At 43.7% G+C, this 27,511-nt stretch overlaps 2 protein-coding genes across 3 annotated transcripts; both read right to left on the bottom strand.

The window, feature by feature from the left end:
• Nucleotides 1–2,432: 2,432 nt before the first annotated feature.
• Nucleotides 2,433–12,250, bottom strand: LOC149372713 (alpha-tocopherol transfer protein-like). Its single transcript, XM_089586956.1, has 6 exons — nucleotides 12,104–12,250; nucleotides 9,547–9,691; nucleotides 5,166–5,417; nucleotides 4,302–4,495; nucleotides 3,606–3,716; nucleotides 2,433–3,246 (listed from the first exon to the last, which is right to left on the bottom strand). Exons 2-6 carry the CDS (start codon nucleotides 9,683–9,685, stop codon nucleotides 3,079–3,081), a joined length of 864 nt encoding a protein of 287 aa, XP_089443082.1. The 5' UTR covers nucleotides 9,686–9,691; nucleotides 12,104–12,250; the 3' UTR covers nucleotides 2,433–3,078.
• A 1,168-nt stretch (nucleotides 12,251–13,418) lies between these two features.
• LOC149372714 (alpha-tocopherol transfer protein-like) lies at nucleotides 13,419–24,542 on the bottom strand. 2 transcript variants are annotated; one of them, XM_089586970.1, is made up of 6 exons: nucleotides 24,447–24,542; nucleotides 20,534–20,665; nucleotides 19,807–20,058; nucleotides 16,613–16,806; nucleotides 16,067–16,177; nucleotides 13,419–13,685 (listed from the first exon to the last, which is right to left on the bottom strand). In XM_089586970.1, the coding sequence occupies exons 2-6, from the start codon at nucleotides 20,616–20,618 to the stop codon at nucleotides 13,497–13,499; spliced, it is 831 nt and encodes a 276-aa protein (XP_089443096.1). In that variant the 5' UTR covers nucleotides 20,619–20,665; nucleotides 24,447–24,542; the 3' UTR covers nucleotides 13,419–13,496. The 2 variants fall into 2 exon arrangements, with proteins under 2 accessions (XP_089443096.1, XP_089443103.1); XM_089586977.1 differs by lacking the exon at nucleotides 24,447–24,542 and adding an exon at nucleotides 21,483–21,883.
• Nucleotides 24,543–27,511: the final 2,969 nt, after the last annotated feature.

Raw genomic sequence — 27,511 nt, forward strand, 5'->3', positions numbered from 1 at the left:
TGACTGCTCAAACTATATGGCCAAGATGCTGCGGGGGATCCTGCAACAGACTTCTTCTCAAAGAGGTGGAGCGATGGCAATAGTGCGAAAGATGACCTATAGATTCGGGTTCTCGACAAAATGTTCAAAGAGGAGAAAGGGCGAATCCGGACATGTGGAGATAAAAATTTAGAAGAGGGATACGGCAGTGAAACCTCGTCAGAGATACTTCAAGCTGCCGAGAACGACAAATTTTCTGCTGTAGCAATATCGAAGATGTTGATAATCCGCTGATGTTAAAAATACTGATCTCGGTTTCGGCGAAGTGCTTTATTAAGTACGCAGAACGCAGCACTTTTAACATCAACGGATTATCAACGTTTGAGATATTCGTATAGCAGGAAATTTTGTCGATTTCGGCAGCTTGAAGTGTTTCTGACCAGGTTCTGCTGGCGCTTGTTTCTCACCTCTTCCTGTCTCCTCAAGTGTTCTCCAGAGGAGTGTACTTGGCCCCTTACCGTTTTTAGTTTATGTAAATGATATAGTTTCTTCGATTTAACCCACTTTTTTGATTGGTCTCTTTGCAGACGATTGCATAACCGATCCTCTGACATATGGATCAAGCTTTGCCTAATACTGATCTTAAAAATGGTATTAACTGAGGCGATAGAAGGTAAATTGTAATTTATGTTGTTAAAACATTATTTATGTGCATAACAAGACGGGAAATGCCACTGAGGTTTAACTATATAAACAAAAGGCCAATTTCTGAAAATACATGTTAGAAATACTTAGGTGTTGTTATTAATTCCAACCTTAGTTGGACAGATCACATTAGATATATAACGTGATGTGCTCAATAAAATTAGGTCTCTTGAGACATAAACCGATAGGAGCACCTAATATGGTTAGGAAATTGGCATATACATCACTCATTAGGGCCAAGCCCGAATATATAGACATAGTTTGGAATCTGTACACAAAAACAGAAATTTTAGTACTGAAACAAAAAAGGACGGAGATGTGCAGTGCGTTTTATTTAAAATAAGTCCTGAAATACTGATTCTCCCTCTGCTGTATCGGTATCCAAAGAAATACAGCTCCTCCACACCCGAAGCAAAATTTCTCAATTGATCTTTCTTCATTTTCTGGTAAATAGAAAATTTGGAATCTCACCCCAAACTTACGCCGCGCAATCAGTAGCTCAGAAAACCAGACACAAGCTTAACTACACTTTTGCCCCCTACCTTGCAAGGGCTAACCAATATAAATATTGATATTTCCCGCGCACTACAACAGACGGATTCATTGCCTCATGTGGTGTTACAAAATGAAAATTTTGGAAATGCCCTTCAAAAGATTGTGTAAACTCTGCGTTTCTATTTCATGCTGCTGATGATCTGTTTATTTGCGGTTTTGTATTGTAATCATTATATTTTATTGAACTGTATTAGTAATATGATCCTTATTAGTTTTTGCCCATCTTGACTTTACCATATGAGCTCTACTGTAATGTGTAAACAAATAAATAGAAATATATGTGACGTCGTGAAGGAGTCGACGCGCGCTAGCACTGGCAGAAATCGAAACTGATTGCAGCAAAGGGCTCTTAATAGATTAGTTACGCTACGCTCTGACATTCCAGCGTATGTTCATGATTATATCTTTTTATAGCAGGCGTCTTTCAAGCCATAAAAGAAACCCGGCAAGCAAAATCATTGCGCCTGTACCCCTTAAGCCACTTGTAGAGCTGACAGAGAACAAATGTCGAGTTCCTCGACGATGAAGAGGAGGATTATCGTCCTCCCTGCAGGGAAAGAAAGCCTGCAGTCGAACACACGGGGATGGAGAGCTGGCTCGCAACGCGAGTAGGAGCTGCGTCGCTAGTCTCGGCATGCGAGTTTGTATCTAAGGCAAAGAAAACGGCCAGGGGGCCGGAAAACGGGAGCTGCGTGGAGAGGCTTGCGGTGAGCTCACAGCTTGCTTCAATGCAGCAAGTGATATAAACGCAGAACTTAATGAACTGCGAGCAAACACATATCCTCGTCGAAATGACCTCGCTAAGGCGGAAGAACAGGCATTTTTCAGAGCCGTTCCCATCGGCTTAACACTCCCGGTGTTTCTTTCTGGTAATAGACGATTCCACTCTTTTTTTTTGCGCTTCTGAGGTGGAAGAAGTTGTAGTGATTAGGTCAAAGTAATGATAAAAAAAAGAAAGTTGCCTTACGTGGAAACTGGTCTTGGGTCGCCGAAAGTAAGAGGGATTGAGTATGGGCATAGGTGAGAGGAAAAAAGGCAGGAAATACGAGAAGAAAGTAAAGAAATGAGCGGTAAAGGAGGAAACAAATTTCATCCAATGTGCGCATTTTATATCATCATAAAAACAGACATAAAATAGTTTCTCTCATTACGGGGTGTCCCCAGGGCGCTTAGGCCTACGCGGTCCATGTAACTGTTCGTTTGCCTGCCCTTCGACAAGACACAAGTGGTGCATATCGTGGCAAGAGGTTTGTAGGAGGACGCTGTCGGATGCAGATGAAGGCGACGAAGTTTTTGTGCATCCAGGTAGGGCGAAGATTAGCAGTAAAAGGCAGCGGCACACCGGGTAGATATTGAGGCAGTGCTCTAGCAATTATGCGTTTGCCCTGAAGAATGATGGGAGATGGTGAAGATGGTACCGGGCACCGAGTCATAATGATCTTTTGCGGCGGTTAAGAGATGGTTGGTGACAACAACTTAGCAGCTTTCTTGACTACGCACGGAGGCTGCGGTGGTGTCGTACTGAAATAATCGGTGATAGTCGTCCTGAACGTCTGAAGCCATCCCGAAGTCATTTTGAATGTGTAGATGCTGGAAACTGAGGGTGGCAACTGATGACTAACGAAGAGGCTGTCGTAGGGTGCAGACAGAGTAGTGTCGCGAGAACTAGCAGGCCGCCTAGCAGAGAGTGCCGGAAACGGTTGTCTTCGAAGATCATGGTTGTCGACGTCCACGTTTCTCGGCCTATTCCTCTTGGTCCCGAAAGATGTACGATTATCTTCCCGCGCAGCAAACAGGCACACTTATACTGCAGTCCTTATGGAATCGCATACACGGATCTCAGTAGCCACATCGAGCCATGTTTTCGAAGTAGGCGTTTTGCTGCCGAATGAACGTCTCCTGGGTGTGGTAGTCAAAGTGTTCACGTGTGCCACCGTGTCTTTCTGGAATCACATCGGCAGGTACGATGGCACGAAGCTTGCAGAAGTCGTATCCAAGCAGCTCGATCTAGAAGGGAATCATGAAGCATCGTTATTTAACGTGGCACATAAAAAACAATTTTAGCCTAGAGCCCGAGCACGCATTGTTTGCCTATATCATGCCTCAACCCATTGTCTTCTCGACAAAGTGTTTGTGTGTTATGTGAAATATAGAGAGAATGTCTTCTCGATAATTTCATAAGCATGTTCGGAACAATGACAGACACTGTCTTGCACTTGACGCAGTTCGATGCACTGAATAACATTTAAATTAATCCGATGCATGTTAGTTGCAGGTCGTGGAAAAAATTACGGACGATGCCTATTCATTCTATAAATTGGAAATTAAATAAATATTGAGCATAGAATTTTTTTCTTTATTCTCACCCTGCTAATAAGTTTTCGATGCAGGAAGGGCTTAGCCACGGCAAACAAAAGTGCGAAAATGGCAGGGTTGTTGACAATATATATTTTCTCAGTCCTCAAGGGCAGGCAGTCCTGAAAGACAAGAGAATTGGCTGCTTCACAGAGCACATAGGAATCGAGCGGCGATTTGCTTAATCTCTAAGGACGTACGAAAAGGCTGCTAATCTCTTGTGACTCCTTACGTGGCCATTTTGAGACTTTTCGTTTAATGTCAACTAGCATAGCCAGAATGTTTTCTAATCTCTTTTTACGTACTCCGAGCACACTCAGCTTGTAAGCAGACTGGTTGCCCAATCCACTATAAGAGAAACCAGTAATTAAAAATATTTATCCCCAATACTTTGCAGTTTGCGGATATGCGAACCAATGGTTGTCATCTGTATTTTGGTTGCCTCTGATCGATTGATTCCCGGCAACTGCTCGTTTCTTTCAGATTTCTTGACGCAAAGTATACGAGAGGTAAACAGAGACTTCTCCTGGTTACTGCAAAAAGTACTACGTTTCTAATTATTTTGCAGCTTTTTGAGAAGTCTTATCCAATATAGCAGTAATAAACCACCCAGTTTCACCTCTTCGCGACCTTCTGTAGCATATCGCGATCCATAAGTTATGCCACATGACAAGTGATTGAAATACAGGTTAATTTTCACCACTCACTTGCAAGATATGAAGTACTTTTATGAAATACAGGGGAGTTAAGTGGGTCAGATGGTAGGGGCTCAGTCCTTCCATATCGAAGACGGTCATGACGCCATTTATTTGAGTTTCCTCTTCATTGAGGTAGCTTTCGGTAAGGACAAGTAAGCATCTTGTAAAGTCAACTAGGGAACAAATGCTGGGTCTCCACGCTCCTGAAAATTACGTTGAAAAAAAAGGCAATAACAGGGTTTTCCGAAGTAAAAAGAAACATTCTACTGCTCGCTCGTTCCAACACCTGAAATAAATATTATTAATCGGCCAAATACATATTGCTGAAATATAGCAGTATCAGCACAGCACTCTTACATTTGCTCTTCCAGATAAAGATTGCGAGGTATATAATATATATGAAGGTTCATATTGGAGTTAATGCCGAACAACTGGTGCAACCGGTTTTGGCTTTGCGTTTTCTGATATCAGCAAAAACCTTAGGTGGTAGTTTTTTGCTACTTTCAAGACAAAGCTTTCCAATGCCAACAAAAAGCTTTACGGGTTTATCACAACGCAAAATGCGTTTTCAACCTTTTGTAGCATTTTATGCATCAATTTATTCGAGAATTTTTGTTTTAAGCTAACAAATGTAGATCAACATGAAATGCCATATTTCTGTTGGGCACCTCAACTTTATCAGTTCATGTTTACGGAATGGCGCTGTACAAGAATAACTTTCTGCCTCAAGCAGCGCTCCAGTGAAGTGCTCTTTGAGGAGATTTTAAGTGTAGCCACAGCGCAACTTTGAGCGCCGTGTGCAGAGAGCACGAAAGTAAGTGGACTGAGTTCAGAACTCTCTAAAGCTACAAAACCACTAAAACCCTTTCTTACCTATTCTTACCAGCCCCACTGATCTTCCCAGAGAATCTTTTTGTTTCGAAACCATCATTAGCTTGTGTTTCGTACAAATCAGGTTGTATAGAACGTTGGCAGGAATGAGGTTCATGAAGTACTCCGGGGCGTCTCTGCGCGCCTTGAAGTAGTTTTTTATCGTCTTGAACGCACGCTGCACGTCGTATTGTCGGGATCGCAGGAACATCACCAGCACATGGTCATCCTGAGGGGCTTCAAAGGATGCATCTTCTAATAAAACAAGAAAACAGCGCTCTTGAACGCATGATAGCAAAGAAATTCTTACATGAAAAGCAGAACATACATAATAAGTTGGAGTACTCTGGGAACTCCGGGAACTTTGGGAGAAGTTATTGCAGAAATCAAGGGGAGCAGATCAGCTGCTTAATATTTCTTCCTGACCAGGTACGCTTTTCGCGTTCTCATGACTTGGCAGCTTGACATTATACAAAGCAAGTATGTGAATATTAGGCACGTGAGGAATTTGAGTACCACGCCTGATGTCTAATTTTTTCAAGAAAAAGAAGAAATTGAATTGAATTGAATTTTATTTCGGATTACCACAAATCCTGGAGCCCGGAGCTAAAGGCAGATAAATTCTGCCTGACGGGGCCCCAGGCCCCAAGCAAAAAAAAAAAGAAACAAACATAAGTACAGATATAAGTTTACTGCAGCAACACTGTGGGGCAATGTTTAAAAAGAAACACCAACACAAAATAGGAAATTAATGCATCCACTGAAGCATGAGACACGCATTGCATGAAACTACACAGCGGACAAGGCCTTAAACATAACGTATCGAGCAAATAGGGAATAAGAAAACCGCGTTAAAATACAAACAGTTGAAAGAAGGTAAAGTTTAATAACACTTTTAAATGAACGAACGAGCAGTTTTGAAATCCTGAGACAAGGTGTAAATGAATGGGAGTTTATTAATTAAGACAGAAAAAGCATACGAGGTCATCTGCGTACCGTAATTAGTTATAATGCGAGGAGTGACGTATAGTGTATAGCTGATGGAGTGTGGTTCATGTTTAATGAATGTTGTATTGAAAGAATTCAGATTCAGTTTTATTTCTTTGTAAACATACACAGCAGTTTGAAGTAAACTAATAAAGTAATAATGAAGCAAAATAAAATAAATAATGAATTTGAATGCTTATGTTAATTATCAGACGAACGGGTAGAGCAATATAAATGCAGAGTATAATGAAAGTCCAAAGGATAGAGGGTGAATAACGCTGAAATTATAATACAAGTTAGAAGCCATGGTTGCGCTTTGCTTTTCTTGTTTTAGCCTTTTTGTTACCGATAATTTCTTGCGAGAATATGACTATCTTCGATCTGTAACTTTGAAATTTAGATTCCTACTTCGCCAGCACATTATTTTCTAAGAATGATCCATGCCTATAGATACTACTGGACACTCGGCAACTGGCGCCATCTAATAGCTAACTCCGTGTAAGTCAGTGGAGTTATTTTAAACCGGTAATGTTGAGAAAACTTGAAGATCCCGAGAGATTCTGCACTAACATGGGGATTATCAAGACCGATGCTTCCTCCTCGCTGTAAATTGTCACCTGTTAACTGCTCCATATGTTCGCACCAATTATCTCTGATGGCTATTCAAAATCAATGGGCCCCGCCGCGGTGGCTCTGTGGCTATGGTGCTCGGCTGCTAACCCGAAAGATCCGGGTTCGATCCCTGCCGCGGCGGTTGAATTTCTTTGGAGGCGAAATTCTGGAGGCCCGTGTACTGTGCGATGTCAGTGCACGTTAAAAAACCCCAGGTGGTCGAAATTTCCGGAGCCCTCCACTACGGCGTCTCTCATAGCCTTAGTCGCTTTGGGACGTTAAGCCTCATAAACCAACCGACCGACCGACCGACCGACCGACCGACCGACCGACCGACCGACCGACCGACCGACCGACCGACCGACCGACCGACCGACCGACCGACCGACCGACCGACCGACCGACCGACCGACCGACCGACCGACCGACCGACCGACCGACCGACCGACCGACCGACCGACCGACCGACCGACCGACCGACCGACCGACCGACCGACCGACCGACCGACCGACCGACCGACCGACCGACCGACCGACCGACCGACCGACCGACCGACCGACCGACCGACCGACCGACCGACCGACCGACCGACCGACCGACCGACCGACCGACCGACCGACCGACCGACCGACCGACCGACCGACCGACCGACCGACCGACCGACCGACCGACCGACCGACCGACCGACCGACCGACCGACCGACCGACCGACCGACCGACCGACCGACCGACCGACCGACCGACCGACCGACCGACCGACCGACCGACCGACCGACCGACCGACCGACCGACCGACCGACCGACCGACCGACCGACCGACCGACCGACCGACCGACCGACCGACCGACCGACCGACCGACCGACCGACCGACCGACCGACCGACCGACCGACCGACCGACCGACCGACCGACCGACCGACCGACCGACCGACCGACCGACCGACCGACCGACCGACCGACCGACCGACCGACCGACCGACCGACCGACCGACCGACCGACCGACCGACCGACCGACCGACCGACCGACCGACCGACCGACCGACCGACCGACCGACCGACCGACCGACCGACCGACCGACCGACCGACCGACCGACCGACCGACCGACCGACCGACCGACCGACCGACCGACCGACCGACCGACCGACCGACCGACCGACCGACCGACCGACCGACCGACCGACCGACCGACCGACCGACCGACCGACCGACCGACCGACCGACCGACCGACCGACCGACCGACCGACCGACCGACCGACCGACCGACCGACCGACCGACCGACCGACCGACCGACCGACCGACCGACCGACCGACCGACCGACCGACCGACCGACCGACCGACCGACCGACCGACCGACCGACCGACCGACCGACCGACCGACCGACCGACCGACCGACCGACCGACCGACCGACCGACCGACCGACCGACCGACCGACCGACCGACCGACCGACCGACCGACCGACCGACCGACCGACCGACCGACCGACCGACCGACCGACCGACCGACCGACCGACCGACCGACCGACCGACCGACCGACCGACCGACCGACCGACCGACCGACCGACCGACCGACCAAAATCAATGGGTTATAGCGAATGACCAGAATTTTCACGGTGATTTTCAGTGTTCAGTGCCACGCGGCTGATTAAGGCAGCCGTGCAAACTAGATGCGTTTCTTCCGATTTCCTGAGCTTGGATGGTGTCTGAGAAAAAAAAAACTCAAGTTGTTCCCTTTCCGCGAGACTTCAACTTATTGTTTTTGTGCCTTAAAACATAGGGTCTACTCATACTGATAACTGGGCAGAAAAAAAAATCTCACTATTCACAAACGTTCCCGTTTGAAGTTTCGAATTTTATCTAATGATAGTGTACAATTGCAAACTGTAGTGCAGAAGTTTTTTGCCCACTTTTGCACAGAAGTGACAGGAGATATTCATTTGTGAGAAGATTAAACCTTCCGTGCCCTTTATTAGGATATCTAGGGGCTATTGTCACCCTAGTGAAAAACTTCCATGAGATGAGAGCTCAACAGGAGATTATTGTAAATGTTTCCTACACGTGCGCGTACGCAAACAAAATTGACATATATTTTGAAAACCAGAAACTCATGGTGAATATTCAGGGAAAGCGCTTTATGCTTAGAGCTATGGTTTCACTGCTTACTAGTTGATGATATAGGGTCGTAAGGAAGTTTGGGGCCGCCTTAAATACCCATATAAATAAGTAAGATCGTAAGAGAACGTCATGTCACTCTCAGTTTAAAAGTAATGTCTAAATAAAATTGATGAAGGCCAGACTCCGGCCGAAACATTCACCTGGAATAAATGCCTACATAAATGAAGCGTTTCTCAATTTTTCAAATTAATTTCTCCGGCAACCAAGTATGTCTCGTCTGCTAAACAAATATCGTTTGGAAGTAAAATGTGGACACAGAGTTCAAAACTGTTTTTTGCCTTTAGATCTAGGCCAATATCTTTCCGTGATGCGCTTTTTTGCTCCCGCTGAGTGGCGCTGTCGTAGCTAACTGTACTGGCCGCGTTTGGAAAACCATCCACACGCAGCTGCTGACAATGTTTGGATCAAAACACAGGATCTGCATATTGAAAGCTTTTCAGAAGTTTGCTTTCGCCGCATGTAGCATTGAAAACTTGCATTAACTCTATTAATAGAACGTTTGCCTTTGTATCTCGTTTTAAATGCGCACAAAGCAAGCAGCTGACCCCTTTTTTTCTGCGCGTTGTTGATAGAAAACCGCACACTGGACATAGATTTCTTGCCTCTCAGAAGCTGTCGTAAACGCTTCAGCAATGCTTTTCTAATCTCGGGCATTTCACAAGTGTCAAGCCGGGGCGCATCTTCGAGGTCTTGCGGCTCAGGCACGTGTAAAACCTCGCTCGTTGCCTCACCGGGCACCATAGCGACCTGCGCGCGAAACAAATCAGCATTTATAACGGCAATGGCTTCAGAAAGTATCGCATCGATATTGCTTAACGCCTCGTTTCGCGCGTACACAAGAACATCAAAGCGTCAAGAATACGTTTTGTGGGCCTACTCGATACATTTCTCGAGCTAACAACGCACGAATAAAGTGCTTTCGCAGTATGCAGCCAACAAATACAGCGCTGTGCCCTCACTGTTCAACCACACCCTTGTAATGACAGAATTAAGACGCGCATTTGTTCCTACATTTAAATTTTTTTTGTTTTACAACTAACATTCTGCTAGGCGCCGCTGTATCATAATCTATATGGACCGAATACTTCAATAATTATGAGAATGTTGTGTTTGCCACTGAGACAGAGCAGTAGGAATGCATTGCTTCTCTCAAGCGAACGGATCATTTGGTGTATTTATGATGTTTATTTCGTATTTTGTACTTACCTTCCATCCTTGTATTTTGTACTTACTCTTATGTTAAAATTCGTCCTTTCCACTCCTGTAATAGTCCCCCCTGTACTGACAGTATAAATAAATGAAATGAAATAAAAATAAACGAACAGCGACCCTTACGCAAGGCCTTGGGCTGGACTGGGTGTACAGATAACACAACAGGTAAACAAGAATTTAAAATAAACGCACAGCAAGATAACGACTCGAGGGTTAAAAATACGCACGCGTAAGGAAAGGCTAAACAAGAAACAACGAAAATACAGATTCGAGCAGTGCTTTGGTAATACCCAGATTTCTTGTGGAAGTTCATTACAGAGCAAGAGGCTTCTACAGGCAACGCTCAAGATTAAAAGGCGAAAAGAATCGACCTGAAAAAATGTGAACGCTACAACATGCAAAGCTCTACCCAGACGGAAAAGTACAACTGGCGCAACAATTTTGTGTAGCCCAAATTTGACTGAACAAATGCAGTAGATGAAAACTTTACAGGCCAGGACATTGTTTCTGTGTTGTTTGGCTATTATTATCCCATAACAGTATGATTTACGCTATATACCACACCAGGACTCATCGATGCATATAGTAGGCAGACAGGCTATCTACATGTAAAATGAGCATAGAGTGATGCTCTACGTCTCTGCTGAAGTTGTTCAGTAAAGCCCTGCTGTAACGACCTGGGGTATTTAATCAAACCTGTTTAAACAAAAACCCTGTCAGGCCGCACTCTGAGCTTGTTTTCGTCACGTTTTGAAAACTGTTTGGTAAACTACCTGCATCACTGAACGGCGTTCTGCATGAAAATAAAACAAAAATTCGAATGAAAGATATCGTAATACCTTATCGCCGCAGTCACTGCTTTTCCGGTTACATCCCCAAAACGAAATTTCGCCGTCTTTTTCTGTGTTTTTTTGGCAAAACTATATTGTCGGATATTTCAATCGATCGTAACACAGTGCGACATTCTGGGAAGCGAAAGGTGACTTGAAGCGACCCAAAAATCTTCAATACTGAAATTACAGAGCAGTTGTAATCACAAAACCTCCTACATCACTGAAAAAAATAATGTACTCATAGACCTAATGACCGCCTGTGTAGCTTGCGCCCTTATAAGTAGGAATTCTGTTCTACTGTCTGGCACACAATATTAGCCCTCACACAGATTTCATTTCCACTTAGAATTTCTCTGCCATCGACTGCGCCTAGGTGCTGCAGTTACGAGCAGCTACTGGCACCGCTTGGGACAAGACGTCAGTTCCTAACAAGCGTGGTCAAATTTTAATCTATGTAGCACATTTCTTGTGAATGTCACGGCCCCATGCTAACGAGAGGACATGACCCTAACATTCAGAAACTTACGCAAATGATCCGTGTCCTGTCGTTTGAACCAACGCCATGCAATGAACTTTTGCTTTCCACTTTTCAAAATGACAATGGCCTGACCGGAGAAATAGCACCGCTTTGTATAATCGCTTGAACGTCCTAAACTCGAATGCTATGTCCACTGTTTTTTTTTCCTAATTTTATTTTTTCCCTATTTTTCGCACTCTTCACCTACCCTCTTCCCTATGCAAACCATTGCGCTAAGGCAGAGCAGGATTTGGCCGGTTTTCACACGGTAGCGAGAAAACTCTTCTTGCCCTTAATAGCTCTCTCTACGAGAGGCGGCTTCCTCTCTATTTATTTCTACGTTATTTCTTTCCAGGTTACAGTTGGAAAGTTAGAGAGTTTGTTTTGCAAACTTTGTGAGCTATTAGCCCTAGTATGCCTGCATTCGCAAACAATAACACTGGTTTTTTCTTGTTATCTGCCTAGATCACTTTCAAGCACATAAAATATAAAAAAAATACCAGCTGGGATCTGTCAGCCGGTAGCTGGCAACTTATTTTTTAATAATCCTGATATCAGGGGCTGAACGCTGTAGCACGATTGAACTTTGCCGCTTACCCGTCTGGAGATCTCGTCTTGTATCACTTGCAGCAAACTCCGTATGTCCCCGTTGGCAGCAAGTTATAAGGCTGTTCAACTCCCATTCTGCTCTGCACTCCTAAAGCAGAGTTCATTTGCCTACGCTCAGATAGAAGGTCGAGGATTTTGTTCGCCGCCGCAGGCTGCTCTTCTCCTGATAAACGCCAGCGATATCGCTGTAACGCGCGTCAACGAGCTCGGATGTGGACACCGTGGCGATAGTGTATGTTTTCCTCTCGTGTTTCTGGCTGCATCTGATCTGCGAGGCTTTTCCCATTATCTTTTCCCCTGCTCGGGGCTGGTGACATCCCAGCAGCTGCTTCTTCTCAGAAAAGTATGTGGTCCAGTTTAAGCGAGTTATGCCCGTCTATTACGATAGTGATGCAAAGTTTTGTTTCGTTGATCTTTCAACGCCATCCTTGGGTCGTTTTCGCCTCCACATCTACAATCTTATCATGGTCTCTTTCGGGACAGAATGTTATTTTCTTTTTTGCGTGGTAGTCGCCTTATGCAGGTAAATATACATCTACTTTCGTGCCTCTGCCCTTCGCCAGAAGGTGTTGGGTTAGCGATACAAAAATGCTTTACGGCACACCTTTATTAACTGGCTCGACAGAGAAATTTTTAGGACGCGTGACAGCTGCACTTGACTTGAAGAGGATTTCTTTTCCTGTGAAGCTTTCCACCACCTCATCACAACGCTGTTTCAGTACACTTCAACAGAAATGGCAGATATTGGGAAAGCTTCCGCTGCAATTCCATATTTTTATGACTTCTTATTCCCTACATTACCACAATCTGTTTATTAAGCCAGAAAGGGTCCCACCAAATCCTCTCTCTTCTCCTTCTTTCCATGTTTTTAGAGGATGACGCCAAAATTGGCACAGCCCACTCTTTCGATCAAGAATTAAATCCCGAAAATCTCACATTGCTAAATTAACCAGGGCCAGGATAATGCAACCATCGGTTTCCATGCCTGCTTCTGTCAGGGTCGTATCCTCCGTTGTGAGTCGTTCGAGCTCCGCTGTATCATAATCCTGATATAGCCAACAGAGAAATCAGCATCAGTAAGAAGCTCCAGAGATCAGCATGGGTAGGAGGAGGATAATTCTAAGCGATCAGAGAACCAAAGTTCCGTCGGTTATTTATCGGTTTCTTTTTTACATCCAACTGGAATCAATGGGGTTGACCGTTTCAATGGGAAAGCCGTTTCATCGAGTTGCTTTGATATCGCAAAGAAAAAACTCCCAAGTTTATAATCGCAGTTCCGAAACTGAATGCCGCTAAAGTAGAATGTCTGAATTATAATAAAATTTATTAAATTAGAACACTGAAAACACCAGTGAAAAGTCTATAGTCTTCTTGCGATCGTCTAGTGGTGCGTGCTCGCTTTGTCATATCCATAATGACTGACTTCTTGGAAGTAGTCACTTCGGCTCAGCAAATCCCTTTCTAGCTTGTCGTAGTCGTAGCTCTCGAAAGCTCCTCCTGCTTCCGTAGGTATGACGTCACTAGGAACAACACCATGGAGCTTCTCCATTGCAGAGCCGATCACGTGGACCTGAAAAAAAAGGAACATTTTGGAGCTGTATAGTATTAGGACCCACAGGCTGCTTCCACATGCAAGAAGGCAATCGCTTATCTGTGAACTTCGAACTTGTCCGGAGCCTCAGTTTTAGCTGAGGCGTCAACAATTCGTCAAGTAAGCTATAGGCATCAACGAAAAATTAAACGACCGTTTTGGCGACGCAGCGAAGAAGGAACACACGCTGCGAAAGGTACAGGCTGTTATTCAGGCAAGGACAACTACAGTTGCCGGAAACCAGCACCATGCTTGAACCGAGCACCTTATATAAAGGCTACTCTGATAACATACATAAATCCTGTAACAATTCTGGAGGGTGCCTAATAATGCCCCAGTATAGCAAAGTCTGGCTCAGCTTACGATTTAGCCAACTATATACATTTATTTTCCTTGTCGCGAAAGGGAATGTTAAGCTTGAATTATACTGTGTTTAAAAAGGAATTGAGAGCAAGCTTTAGAAAGCGGGAGGCGGCTAGCAGTTAGTGCAAAAGGAAAGGTTTCTTGATATTTTTCTTCAGTCAAAGAACGAAACCACTGCGAAAAGCTAATGAATGTCAAACTGACCGAGACAAGCATAGTATTCAGTTAAAGTTGGTTAGGTAACCAGCAGGAATAAGTGCAGATATCCCGCATACTGACTTAGACTAAGCGCGATGACATGAAGGTTCTCGATATGCCACAAGTACCAGAATAGTCAAATTTGATAACTGAATACAAGGCAAAGAATACTTAAACGCACAGCATGAAATACAAGGTGTTTTTCTAAATTCTGGAGATTTTTTTGTGAGATATACTCCGGTGATGCTGGGGAGAGCTGTATTGAAGCAAAAGTGTTCAGCCCTTTGGGGTTCTGGGCCCCCGTAAGGCCCCACCCACAACCCGTCTGTTCGGCTGAATCATACAGACAGGCGGACAATATGTACCTCATATGCATGAAAAAAATTAGATGATCCTTAAATTATCCATAAAACTTTTGTATTTATTTTAGGGGGCAAGTATGTCGCGAAATTGATAGACGTCAACATCCAAGGTTAGCCCAGTTTGTAAGTTTTTTAATCGGCAAGAGAATTCGAAACATTGCATGACAAAAATACGTGTTTGAAACAAAAATGAACACAACGCAAACTTCACAAGTACACAGGGATGACGAGACACCGGCGCTGACCAACTTCGAGTGTGCGGTATCAAAAGCCAGAATAGGTTTAGCGTCGTGCGCTAAATAGACGCTAAACGTCTAAGTGGGCAGAGGCGCCTCTGTCCTGTTGTGTGTTTTTTTCTGTATTCGTCTTTTTTAGCGCACGGAATTTTTTTTCAAAACGATGTAGCAGGTAACCCGCCAAAAAGTTCTATTACAGAGGTTTGTTGGCCCGCTCGAAGGATTTGAAAACTTGTTGAGCTGGCGTTCCCGTCTTCCCTAATTAAAAAATAGCGTCGCTGTGCCTGAAATCGCCGCCAAAATCAGGTTAACTTCTTCTACGTCATCGAATAGACTAATTGCGCCTGCATTTGATGCGCAAGACGTGCGAGAGACGCCATTTTATTAATATGCAATGCAGATAGGAAAACTCAACGGGTTACAAATGCATAATTTTGACATCTGATATTTCAAGCAACATTGACGATTAAGACAATTTAAATAGAGGGCTCATCTTCGATGTTGACGGCAATCAGTTTCTCAATATAACCTTACTGCCAAAAATCAAAAATAAAAAAAATGTTTAGATAACTTAAGATAATTAATCGTGAAATTATTGATCCATATGCGGTAAATAATGTCCGCCTGGCTGTGTAGTCCAGCTCAAAAGGCACTACCGACGCCTCTCTGTTTTAAAAATTAAAAAAAAGCCTGTAAAGGTTAAAAAATCCCCCTGTATTCGCGAGTTTAAAGCAAGGTGAAAGTCTAAAGGCCTCACAGAAGAATTAATTGCGACTTTTACTTTCTCCACATGAACATCGACAGCTGTATTGCGTCATAGTGACGACATACAGCAGCTAAAAGACAGGTGTAATCGATTCAGGAGTCTATAAAAGCTGTGGGGAAGGACCTGGTGGCTTTTTAAAGAAACGTGGTCGGCCGAGGTAGAGGCTCTAGTAGACGAATTAGATTAATGAATTTGGCGAAATAGGGCCTTTTGGTGAACAGTAATAAGGCGAGCTGGAGACAACTGGTAGGTTCCACTGCATTGGGTTTAATTACAGGATATCGACTGCAATGGTTAAGCATGTTTCAATGATGCTTATCCGCGTTTTTCGGTTCGTAAAGATACAAGTGAACTGCTGTGCGTTGGAAGGAGGTCGAAGAGCAATAGCAAAAAAAACTGCCGCAGCGTAGCGGCAGCAAAAAGTCCCGCGCTCACCCTTTGCACTAGCTTGTTTCTCATGAATGTCTTCGCAATTGAGAACAATATGTTAAATATGGCCGGGCTGTTGGTGACGTAAGCAGCTTTCACGCCAACCGGGTAGCAGTCCTGAAAAATAAAGGCAGGTTAGTGAGGGATTATGTAGGGGGTTTTTACAGTAGGAATTTCCATTCGCACTACATAAATCACGCACTTATTTGCATCACCAGTGCACATGCTGCGTTGATAAGTACCGCGTTTCCCTCCCTTTATGTCGCGTAAAACGGTTTTAAAGAGAAAGGGATAATTGCATGTGAAATAGGAGTAATATATATGTGGCCCACACATTGTACGTGCGTTTCAGGGTGGATTATGTTTAATCTTGCCCCGAAATGCAGAGGCATACATTGACAGAAGTGCGTTATTAGCTTGTCGATTAGGATTGCTAAATAGAAGCAAAAACAGTGCCGATGCTTTCAAAACACCTGCCGAACGTAGTTTCAGAAGTTCAGATCACTTTCTATGGGGAAAGAGGGGATGGTTATTCAACAACTTTTCCGTCACCTGTGTAAGGCGAATGACTCTCTGGATGGCAAATGGTGTGAACTGCATCAGGTGGTGCAGGCCGAGACCCTTGTGGTCGAGTACGAAGACGACTCCGCGCTTCTGAACGTCCTCGTGGAGCAGCAACCACTCGACTAGCACGAAGCATGCCTTGGTGAACTCCTCCAGTGTGCAGATGGAGGTGTTCCAAGCTCCTGAGAGGACGTATGGATCAATTGAACAGAATCTCAGCTTGCGAGGTCGTTCACGCACAGTTTTGCCTAAATTTCCACCCAAATAAAGCCATCAGTTATGCTTTCGCGCCGTCTACCACATGGAAAGCACGACATCCTTCATATGGTATCTCTTTCATTATTGTTTTGTATACATTGAAGGTACGCCCAAACTTAAGGCACTAGTGAACATTTCCACGTTCACGTGGCTCTCTCTGCAAGCATGAATGTTTCTGTAAGGGAGTATAGCGTATATATTGCTGCGCTTTGCATTTGTTCTTGATGTCCTCAGCAACAAAAAGGGAGGTGGCACAACAGTGGCAACAGATGTCTTCTTGATTCCATAGCCGACTACATGCATCAAATTGCTCCGAAAAGGCATGGTTATGACCGTACCCATGCCACTCACCAAGCTTTCACCCTTCACTGCAAATTTAACATCATTCATTTTTTGCAAAACAGTCACTCGATGTAAGCACATTGTGGTGTTGCGTGTCTGTGCAGCTGTAATGATAGGCAACCGCACTGGGTGTTTTCGGGCTTACAGCAGAAAGCCGACGTAGCAGACAGAGCACCATAAAGGTGGCTGGAAGCCGGCTGTGCAGCGGTATTTGGGAAAGCTTTAAAATAATTTGCGCACCTAGGTGGAGACTGTGTTATTCGCTGTGTCATGATTTATGTTACTCGTACCGGTGTTTATTTTGTTTTTAATCTATGATACGGGTGTATTATGTGGCCAAACATTTTACCTCAAGGTGATGTCGAAGTAATCAAACTATCATAAATAAGGTAAATGCTTTCCATTGCCCTGACTCCAACCTTTTTTGAGCTTGAAGTATACGGCACATGGCTTCAGAAAATGATTGTGACAGGAAAACAGAGTATTCGTTCAGAAAAGAAAGAATACGTGCGCAATCGGCGCAGTAAAATAAAGCGAGCGGCGCCTGCACGCGTCTTCTGTCAACTAGAATTATAGTAAATGCAACGCCAGGTTGTGCTCTGGATATTGTTCATTTTGCTCTGGTTTGAGCGGACAAGTCGACACGGGGTTTCCAAGAGGGATAAGCCTAGACAAACGCTTTTGCCGCCGCTTGCTTCGTGGTAAAGCATATGAAAAAAACCCCCTGCGAATCATGCTAGAAGTTTGGAGCAGTGTTTAAACGGTGAGTTATTTGATTTCGGAACTTAAGTGGATTTGATTTATGTTCAGCAAAAACTATATTTGACTAAGGCACTGCACATTAGTTCTACGCTGAAATCTGGCATTCATGCTTAATATTTTTGGCCTCAGATCTTGCCATGATTATGTATATATGCTGGTGAACGAACATGCCTTTAATTTCTAAAGCAGCGGAATTAGTTTTACACCTGTTTTTTTTTTCTGAGCAGGTTCGAAATCAACGACATCATATTGTGGCGTTGCGGTGACGACTAGCAGACAGGCACACGATGTCTTTGGCGGCAAACTGTTTATTGGGTAAGTTTGTGCCCGTAAAGAGCAAACAACTTGGTGATATGCTAGCGCAACTGTTTTCGACGGTCGTCGGAACAAGAATGCCCGCTGCTCTCGGCCGTCTCTATTTAAAGATGATAACGAACTTTCGAGATAAAGCGTCTAAAACAGCGACAATAATCTTATACGTTTTAGATGCTGTCACCCATTATCTCAAGTGATAAGAACACATGATGACGATGAAAGGGCCATGAAAAAAGCAAACTTAACAAAAGATTGCGACGATATCCTTGAAATTGAAATTGATATTCTTGAAAGCAGAAATTGAAACTTTTTTTTTCTGATAATGAATGATAAAGTCAAAATTAATAAACAACACTATGTTACACCTCCCCTGAAGCGTTGCCCACGGAAAAATCGCAGCAAGGTATTACAACCTATTATTACACGTACTGATGTCTATCGCTACTCCTTTTTTCCCGATACTGTAGAAATTTGGAATCAACTACCAAGTGACGTTGTGGACCAAACAGATGTAGCCAAACTTGTGATAGGCGTGAACACTTTCCTGGAAGATTGCTGTGCAAATCTGTAATTCTGTGTATTTCAGTGTTTCTTAGCGAAGAGAATTGCACTTGTATCTGTAAATGTTTCCCTCCCTGTAATGACCCTCATACAGAGGGTTAACAGTATGACTAAAGAAATAAAATAAAAAGCGGTTGATCTATGGCTATCAATGTGGTGAGACTCTGAACACCTTATATCTGATTAAAGCAAATAAACAGACGCGCATGGTTTGTTTTTGGGGGGAGGGGAAATGATTTAGTAAAAGAAAAACTAATCAAGGGGCACAGAAGGTTTTGACGAAGCAAGAACTACTGAATAGTTTCCTCCACTGGCAGCAGCTGGTATTAGAACGCGGAGCTTTTTCTGGCTCTTCCTTGCACTGTTGGTGAGGGAAAGCACAACGGTGAGAGGAGGGTCGCCACGGATTGAGCGCGCGGTCCCCCGTGATCACGTGACCAATTACTGCACGCACGCCGAGCCTCTCCCTTCGTGCAGGCTTTGTCGTCATCGGGTGGGAGGTGCGGTCGAAAGACGCCTCGAAACGCCTCTCCGACGTTGCGCATAGCAAGGGTGACTTAGCGCCCGTACATATGCGGAGAATTAAACGCAGACGGCACACGCTAGGAGTGCTGCTGTACCATACGGTGAGAGAACGGATTAAAGAAGGCAGTAAAGGGACAACGATTTAGAGAAGGAACTAACCAAGTTTACGCTAGTTCTCGCTGCAAGAAAATATTCACGCAGGAAGCATAAACCTTGTAACTTCGGAGTTTTAATTTTCGGAAGGGGTTGGTCATAGAGGTGGAGGTTAGAGAATTTGGCTTCCGCTCAGAAAAAAAGCTTAGCTTTAATTTCGGATATGGCAGTTTACTATTAGTTCGTGAGGCTCAGTTACCAACGCTTCACTTGCTAAGCAACGTGACGAACAAAGAAATAACAGGTGTTATGAGAGTATCCCCTACCTGTTCTGACGAACATCACAGCGCGGCCGTGTGGATCTCGCTCCGAAGACACGGCGAGAAGCTTATGCTCACGACAGACAACATCGTAGAGCATTACGGATGGTGAAAAATTCTCGAATATGCGAGGGTAGTCTCTCCTGGCCCGGAAGTATTTTTGAATGGTTTTAAAGGCTGCATCAGCGTCGAACTTCCGAGCCCGAAGGAACTTCAGCAAAAACTCGTTATCCATAGGGCAGTGCAGGGACTCTTCACCTGGGAAAATGAAGGAAGAACAATGACTCAGCGCGAACACTTCTTGAATAAGAGCACCTAAGAACAAGAGGGTGTTTTACCTAATTAGAGTAGACTAAGCGTGCTTACGAAACTAGAACTGCAGGATCGCTCAGTTACGAGCTAAGTACTTATTCGACTGTTCGACTGCACAGGTGAGAAAAAAAGGAAGTCCGGACAGGCGCGAACACTTCGTCGCTGCTCTGAATTTCTTCTAGTGCCCCGCTTCTTGTTTTATTGCTTGAACAGTATAGTTCTCTTTCATCGCCCGAAATGCTGAGAGTTTTGGTGTTTAGCACATTTTTATATTCCCGTGAATGTCTTTCATACAGTTATTCTGATACAAACGCACTCATATACTCACTAGGCACCGACTATCGGGAGGAATGGATTTTCAGTGGTAAATGTCTAAATGTGAAACGTGTACCTCCCTACTGAGGATCACTTTCACACATACCCCGGATACGTTTTCTCAACAACGCCAGGGAGTCCTTTGCCAGTGGAGATATGTTTTCTGGTTGTTCGGCGTTTGTCTCTTCCATGTCGACTGTGTGATTTTTTTTTGTAATTTACTAAAGCAAGAAATTGTCTGCAAAAGAATAAATGCACACACTATTAGGTGAATATCATAAATTACATGCACGTAAACAGTTCTCACGAATGTACCCGCACAAACTATACCCCTATTCTTTAAACAGAAGGGGAGTATTAAATCATGCTTGGTACAGAGCGGGCAGAAAACACAAGGAGGAATAAAGGGGGTAGAGATGGGCCCTTGCCTTCATTGTCACATGCCTATTCTGCGCGCTTTGTGTGAAGCAAGGATTACCAACTAGCCCATACCCACATCTTAATAGCATATCAGTTTCGAACCTCAACTGCCTGGAAGCCACACTTTTAGAGTCCAAAATTTTTAGTATTCTCACGAATAGTGTGTGCCTAAAAAAACAATTATTGTACAGAACAGGGCTTAGTAAACAGGCTGACATAAAAAGAACAACTTATGAGCTTTCTTCTTAATTGTTTATAGCACTGGGAATGACTTGATGGAGGCGTTAATTGTAATTACTCAACAACTATAACATTTATCTTAGAATAAAATACGATTCTGAAATTGACATAAAAAGTTGCGTATCCTTTCCAGACTAGGTTACATTTCATGAATGTATAACGAGAATGATCTTAATTTCCACGTCTCCCCTTCAAACACACGGCTTAAAATACTGAAATTTTACGATTCGGTGTTTAAACAACTCACCCAGGCACAAGGTTGCTAGATCATGTATTGGATACGAGCAAGGTTCACCAAATTCACAGGAATAAGACGACGCCTCACATACGACTCCGTCCAGTTATGATATTTTGTAAATAAAGCCATTGAACGAGTGCGCAAATTTTTCACGTACGCTGTAATTCAAAATATCATTGCTGTCTGTTCTTGTAACTGTAAATAAAGGTGGAATTTGCAGGCAGACTGGTATACGTTTTTTCTAGGAGCTACCTGCTCCTTAAAGGGAAGCATAAAAACTGTGAAGTGCAATACTTTGTCACCGGTCGTGGAGGACTTCATTTTCGTGATAACAATTTTTACAATCCTATTGCTAATAAACTTGATGTTAGTATGGCGACCTCTGAGGCATATTCGTTGGGAATGTGCCGTCATTACCTCGTCCACTTCTTCAAAGATACGGTGTTGGCGTTGCGCATGCGTGATTATTACCCCAATAACGAAGTTCCTTTGGCTGCCCGCTTCAGTTACGTCCACATTATGGTTTACCATTTTGTATTTTGTGACGATAGTTTTCATTCTTGATACATGACTAAAATTCCGATCACATGCAAACGAACAGTATCAGGATCATTAGAGCGTAGTTCAATTATCGAGTTTACTATTTTGCACGACTAAGCGAATTCAACGCGTTCTTCAAAACTTAACGCTATTCATTTGTTAACCTATGTGCGCAGATAGCAAGTGAGCTTATTAATATTTATTGACCTACAATTTTTTTCTCCCTTTGCCGTTGCTTTTAGCGTTGGCTGCAAGCTTTTATTGTCTCAGCCTAACGCTGCTTTAAGAGTGCGGCCGCACTTGTGTACAAAGTATGTTGTAACTGAAAAATCTCAATGAGAACAGTTCGGACGCAAGATAGAGCAAATACATGTATGTGTTAATGTGAATTGTTCGTTCTACTCGTAAAGCATTATTAACATAGCAATGTACGAACCACCTTTGCAACATAATTCTTCATTTCCTAACGCATTTTTATAGAGGCCTAGCCAAACTTTCAGCTGCCAGAGAGTAGGAGTACACGCTTTAAGGTCTCTAAATTATGGCTGTAAGATATGTGATCTGATTTTTGCCTCTGGCAAAACAATCTAATATCAACGATCGCGCTGCTTTATACATCGGGAAGTGAAGGAATTATTTTGAATGTTTTTACTGCACATTTATTGAATGTAACTGAGTATGTGCGCGCAATTTAGCTGCTTTTGACGCTGACAAATGACCCCAATGTGCTCATATCAACTTAGAAGTAAGAATATTGTTGTAATTAATATTCTATGCGATTTCATATTTCTTGCACTCTGGGGTGAGTAAAACGCAGTGAGCCGCAAGCCTTTTGCCCTAATTTTCACTTTATGGGCAATAAAAGGTCTAAGGAAGCATCTAAAGTTTTTTTCATTACAAAGGCAAGATTAGTCAAGTCGCTTTCATAAAGCACTACCACGCGAACAGCCTTCCTGTGTTTTTTTTTTCAACGCCTTCTTTCCGCATCGCTTTTGTAAGTATTAGGTTCAACAGACTCAGGGGCTCTCGAGAAGTCCGTGAGGACGATCGAGATGAACAAAACTAGAAACAGATAGGATGATAAGAACAGCTGCAGCGTATCGGCTGGTCGTTTTCCTAGGAAGGGAGAGAGGATGAGAGATGAAGCCTTTCCTCGCCGCAGGGGAGACAGAGGATTGGTATCCGCATTTTGTAAAAACAGCTGAAGGCGAAAAGCTATGGCATTTCATTTGTAGATAATAAAGGGTACGAAACGAAATGAAATTTTCTTTAAAAATAGCAATTTTATTACCTTTGTTTCTTTGTGTTATGGCATGTCTTTTGCCAATTCAAAAGTATAGAAGCTGACAGCGAGAGTTTTTTTTCAGTTTTTTTTTTTATCGGTGGGTAAGCGTTGGTAAGTGCAGCTGCCATAGTCCTTCATAAAGCCAGCAATAAAATTCCCATAAGTGCGTCAGGTAGGGAGACATGAGCTCGCCAGTGCTATTCACCGCCTGTTTACAAGAAGTGTTTTGAGGCCTGGATTCAGAACAGATGAGTATAAGAGTTAATTGAGAATACTTAAATAATTTGCGATTCGCGGATGACATTGCCTTGTTAAGTCACTTAGGAGAAGAGCTGCGAAGCATGATCAATGAGTTAGACAGGCCGAACAGAACAGTAGGTCTTGAGGTTTGCCTGCAGAAAACCAAAGTAATGTTCAACAGTCTCGCAAGGTAATAGCAGTTCACAATTGGTAGTGAGGTGCTGGAAGGGGTAAGGGAATACGTCTTCTTAGGGCAGGTAGCGGCCGCTGACTGATCCGTATCATGAGAGGGAAATAATTAGAAGAAGAAAGGGGTGGAGCTCACATGGCAGGTTCTCTCAGATCATGAATGGCGGTTTAACAATACCCTTCAAGAGAAAAGAATGGCAGCTTAACAATATCCTTCAAGAGAAAAGTACACACCAGCTGTATTTTACCAGTGCTCTCATATGGGGCAGAAACATAGAAGGTAACGTAAAGGGTTCAGCTTCAGTTAAGCTGAACCCTTTTAGATATGGAAAGAAAATTGTAGGTGTAACGTTAAAATACCGGAAGCGGGAAGAGTGGATGAGGGAATGAAGGAGCTAAACAAAGCAGCGGACACGGGGCAGAGAAAGAAGACGACACAGTCCCGTGTCCCGTCCCGTGTCTCTGTCCCGTGTCCGCTGCGGTGTTTAGCTCCTTCATGTCTCACCAACTGGCCTACACATCTACCCTCCTAAGGATGAGAGAACAAACGCAGCTTAATGGTATCCTAGTTGAAATCAAGAGGAAGAAATGGGCTTGGGCAGGGCATGTAATGCGAAGGCAAGATACCGCTGGTTCTTAAGCGTAACAGAGTGGATTCCAAGAGAAGGCAAGCGTAGTGGGGGCGACAGAATGTTAGATGGCCGGATGAGATTAAGAAGTTTGCGAGGATACGGTGACCGCAGCTGGCAAAGGACAGGATTAATTGGAGAGACATGGGAGAAGTCTTTGCCCTACAGTGTGCACATTCAGGTTGATGATAATGATAATAATGAAGCGCGGGTTTTACAAAAGAAAGCTGTTGCTCACCCGCTTGGAATCACTGTCTCGTGCTGTTCGTGGCAAACTGCTTTCATGTCGCCAACGGCGTCGGGAATCAACGCAGCACTCATGCTCGCTATCAGGAATGGGGCCTCCGAGAGGAGTTATTTGCAGATGCTCAGATAAAACGTCAAAGGCGCTCGTTGCCGGCGCGAATATCTAATCTTCTTTTGAGCCGAAGAAAAACATGACGATAAGCTCTTTGTTAAAGGACGCTGATACTACTACTACCAGTACCACCACCACTACCACCACCACTACCACCACCACTACTACCACCACCACTACCACCATCACTACTACCACCACTGCTACTACCACTACTACCACTACTACTACTACTACTACTACTACTACTAATAATAATAATAATAATAATAATAAGGATGTTTTATTGTATATAGTGATACACAGTGTATATTATATAGTGGTACACATATTTTAAATTCACTAAACCAGAGATGCTGTAGAACTACAGTTTGTACAAACATATTCCAGAAGCATGGGAGACCAAGTGCTGAAAAGATGTTAGGATACGCGATTGTTGGAGTTTTGTAGGCTATATTTATTTATTTATTTATTTATTTATTTATTTATTTATATATTTATTTATTTATTTATTTATTTATTTATTTATTTGTACCTCAAAGACCCCATTGAATGGGGTATTACATGAGGGGGTGGAATACTCAGCAGAACATTTCTTCGATGGATGATTTGAATGATGATGAGTTGGTCAGATCCACGATGGCGTTTGGCAGGTCATTCCAGTCCCCTGCTGTATGAACAAAAAATGATGACAGATGCGCAGAAATGCGGGCAGGGGGAGGATAGACGGCCTTCATGTGGTTTGTGCGACTGGAGATGCGATGTGCGGGGCTGATAATGGAGTTAAGCAATGGATGATAATAGAACTTATGAAACAGACACAGTCTGGAAATTTTTCGGCGGTTCGCTAAGGTGGTGAGATGAGCAATGCATTTTAGTTCAGTTACACTTACATGATAAGAATAGGCTGAGAAAATGAAACGAGCTGAGCGATTTTGTACAGATTCGAGAGTAATGGAAAGATTATTTTGATGAGGGTCCCAGACCGGGCATGCATATTCTAATTTGGGACGAATAAGGTCTTTAACAAAGAATCAACACGGTTTTGCCATCGAGTGGAGAAAACAGGAAAAAACAGTGATACCATATCTGAGAGTGCTGTAGACTAGATCACACGCAATAGTTTGTTTTATTTGAAACGGAACAATAGCTTTAATGTGGAAAAATAACCAAGCAGCGCTCCTAAGCTTATTGCAAATATGTGATAGGTGATTGTGACATGACATATCACTATCGAAGAATACTCCCGGGTATTTCACCGAGTTCGTGTAGGCGACCGGAGTGCATCGACAGGGATGACAACTGAGGCTATGTAGAAAAACTGGTGCGTTTATTACTGTTCACTTTAAAGGGGATCTGAAGCAAACAAGTTGGGCTTTTGAGGCGTTAACCTCTAAAGAGTTATCAGTGAACTCAGTCATTGTTTTGTGGACACTATTCTGCAGATTAAGGATGGCCATGTCGTAGAAAAAATGTTTTGAGAACCAAACCGTGTCATCGGCGTACTGAAATACTAGACATTTTGAAATTACCTGCGTAAAATCAGTAACAAATATGTTGAAGAGTAAAGGTGATAGTATAGGGCCCTGACGTAGACCAGCCTTCACAGGAAGTTTATCACTTGAGTTTTTAATCTCGTCTAAAACAACCACTTGCGATCGTTCGGCGAGATAGTTCTTGAGGAGATCGTAAAATGGACATCTGAAACCGCTAGAATAGAGCTTCTGTAGGATAGTTCCGTGATGAACTGTATCGAAGGCTTTTGATGTCTAGAAACAAAGCAACGGAAAACAAATTTTGATCAAAAGCCGAAAACAGTTCATTCGAAAATTCCTCCAGAAGGGCTACCGTACCACGGCCAGTAACGAAACCGAACTGTCGAGTCGACAGAATCGAAAATTCTTCAACAAAGGATGACACGATCTTCAAAAGAAATTTTTCGCTAACATGGGAAAGTATGGGCAGCATCGAAATGGGCCGATAGTTCTTCATGTCATCATTTTGTTCCCCTTTGAAAAGCGTTTTAACTATCGTAGTTTTAAGCTCTTTCGGAATGCAAGCGGTATCAAGAAAGCCGTTTAACATGAAGAGCAAAATATTGGATATCGCTGCAAAGTTCCTCTCTAGTAGACTGGCTGATAAACTGGCAATACTAGGAGGCTTATTGCGCTGAAAGCTGAGAATTATATGATAAAGTTCATTTTCTGAAATTCTAGGTAGAAAAGTGCATGCTGAGAATGAATCTTCAAACGTGGAATGGACGGCCTGACACAAGGATGCGTTTTCGGAAGCCAGTACAAACAAATGGTTAAGTCTATTTGCGACCTCGACCGAATCGCCTGGAAAAAAAGAAACCGTGGAAATGCTTGCAGCGTTTTTGCCACGAAGGTGGTTTATTAGGGACCATGTTTTACCGCCATTCCTCGACGACTGGCGTAATTTTTGGAAAAAGAACTGGCGCTTCTTGGACCTTATTAAAGCTACTACCCTATTTCTTGCAGCCTTGCACTCTAGACTTAGTTTTTTATTTTTTTGGAACATGTTTGCATCGTTTCCAAAGCATGTCTCTGTATGAAATGGCATGCATTATGTCTGGAGTCAACAGGTTATAATCCTTTCTACGTTTCTTAATTACGACACGCTTGGAAATATCTTCGAACTTCTTTTTTTGGTTACAGAAGATGTTATAGGTCACTTGCGGTGAATTAGAATTAGTTAGGGCCATCCAATTAAAACTGCTAATTAGGTTATCTAAGACCTTATGGTCAGTTATAGTAAGGTAGATTAAATTATTTGGTGTGATGGTTCGCTGAGCATTTGGCAGAGGAAAAGATGATGAAGAACGGCAAGCGGCAAGATAGTGGTCCGCAAAAACGTTGCAAAGAAACAAAAGAAGCAGATCAATAGTTGGGGACTCGTAAGGCGATGTGGTCTAGACATGACGT

The sequence above is a fragment of the Amblyomma mixtum genome, chromosome 1, assembly GCF_055824585.1.
Source record: "Amblyomma mixtum isolate Tamu chromosome 1, ASM5582458v1, whole genome shotgun sequence".
Taxonomy (NCBI): domain Eukaryota; kingdom Metazoa; phylum Arthropoda; class Arachnida; order Ixodida; family Ixodidae; genus Amblyomma; species Amblyomma mixtum.

Bases quoted from the DNA above. Each gene is read 5' to 3' on its own strand.
- LOC149372713 (XM_089586956.1), bottom strand. From the start codon at position 9,685: ATGGTGCCCGGTGAGGCAACGAGCGAGGTTTTACACGTGCCTGAGCCG. The intron at 5,418-9,546 runs GCAAGAAATCTA...TTGTTTTATTAG, and splicing joins TTTACGACAGCTTCTGAGAG to AAGATGCATCCTTTGAAGCC. The intron at 3,717-4,301 runs GTGAGTGGTGAA...CTTGTCTTTCAG, and splicing joins AAGTACTTCATATCTTGCAA to GACTGCCTGCCCTTGAGGAC.
- LOC149372714 (XM_089586970.1), bottom strand. From the start codon at position 20,618: ATGGAAGAGACAAACGCCGAACAACCAGAAAACATATCTCCACTGGCA. The intron at 20,059-20,533 runs GTATGTGTGAAA...TCATTTTCCCAG, and splicing joins GTTGAGAAAACGTATCCGGG to GTGAAGAGTCCCTGCACTGC. The intron at 16,178-16,612 runs GTGACGGAAAAG...TTTATTTTTCAG, and splicing joins GAGTCATTCGCCTTACACAG to GACTGCTACCCGGTTGGCGT.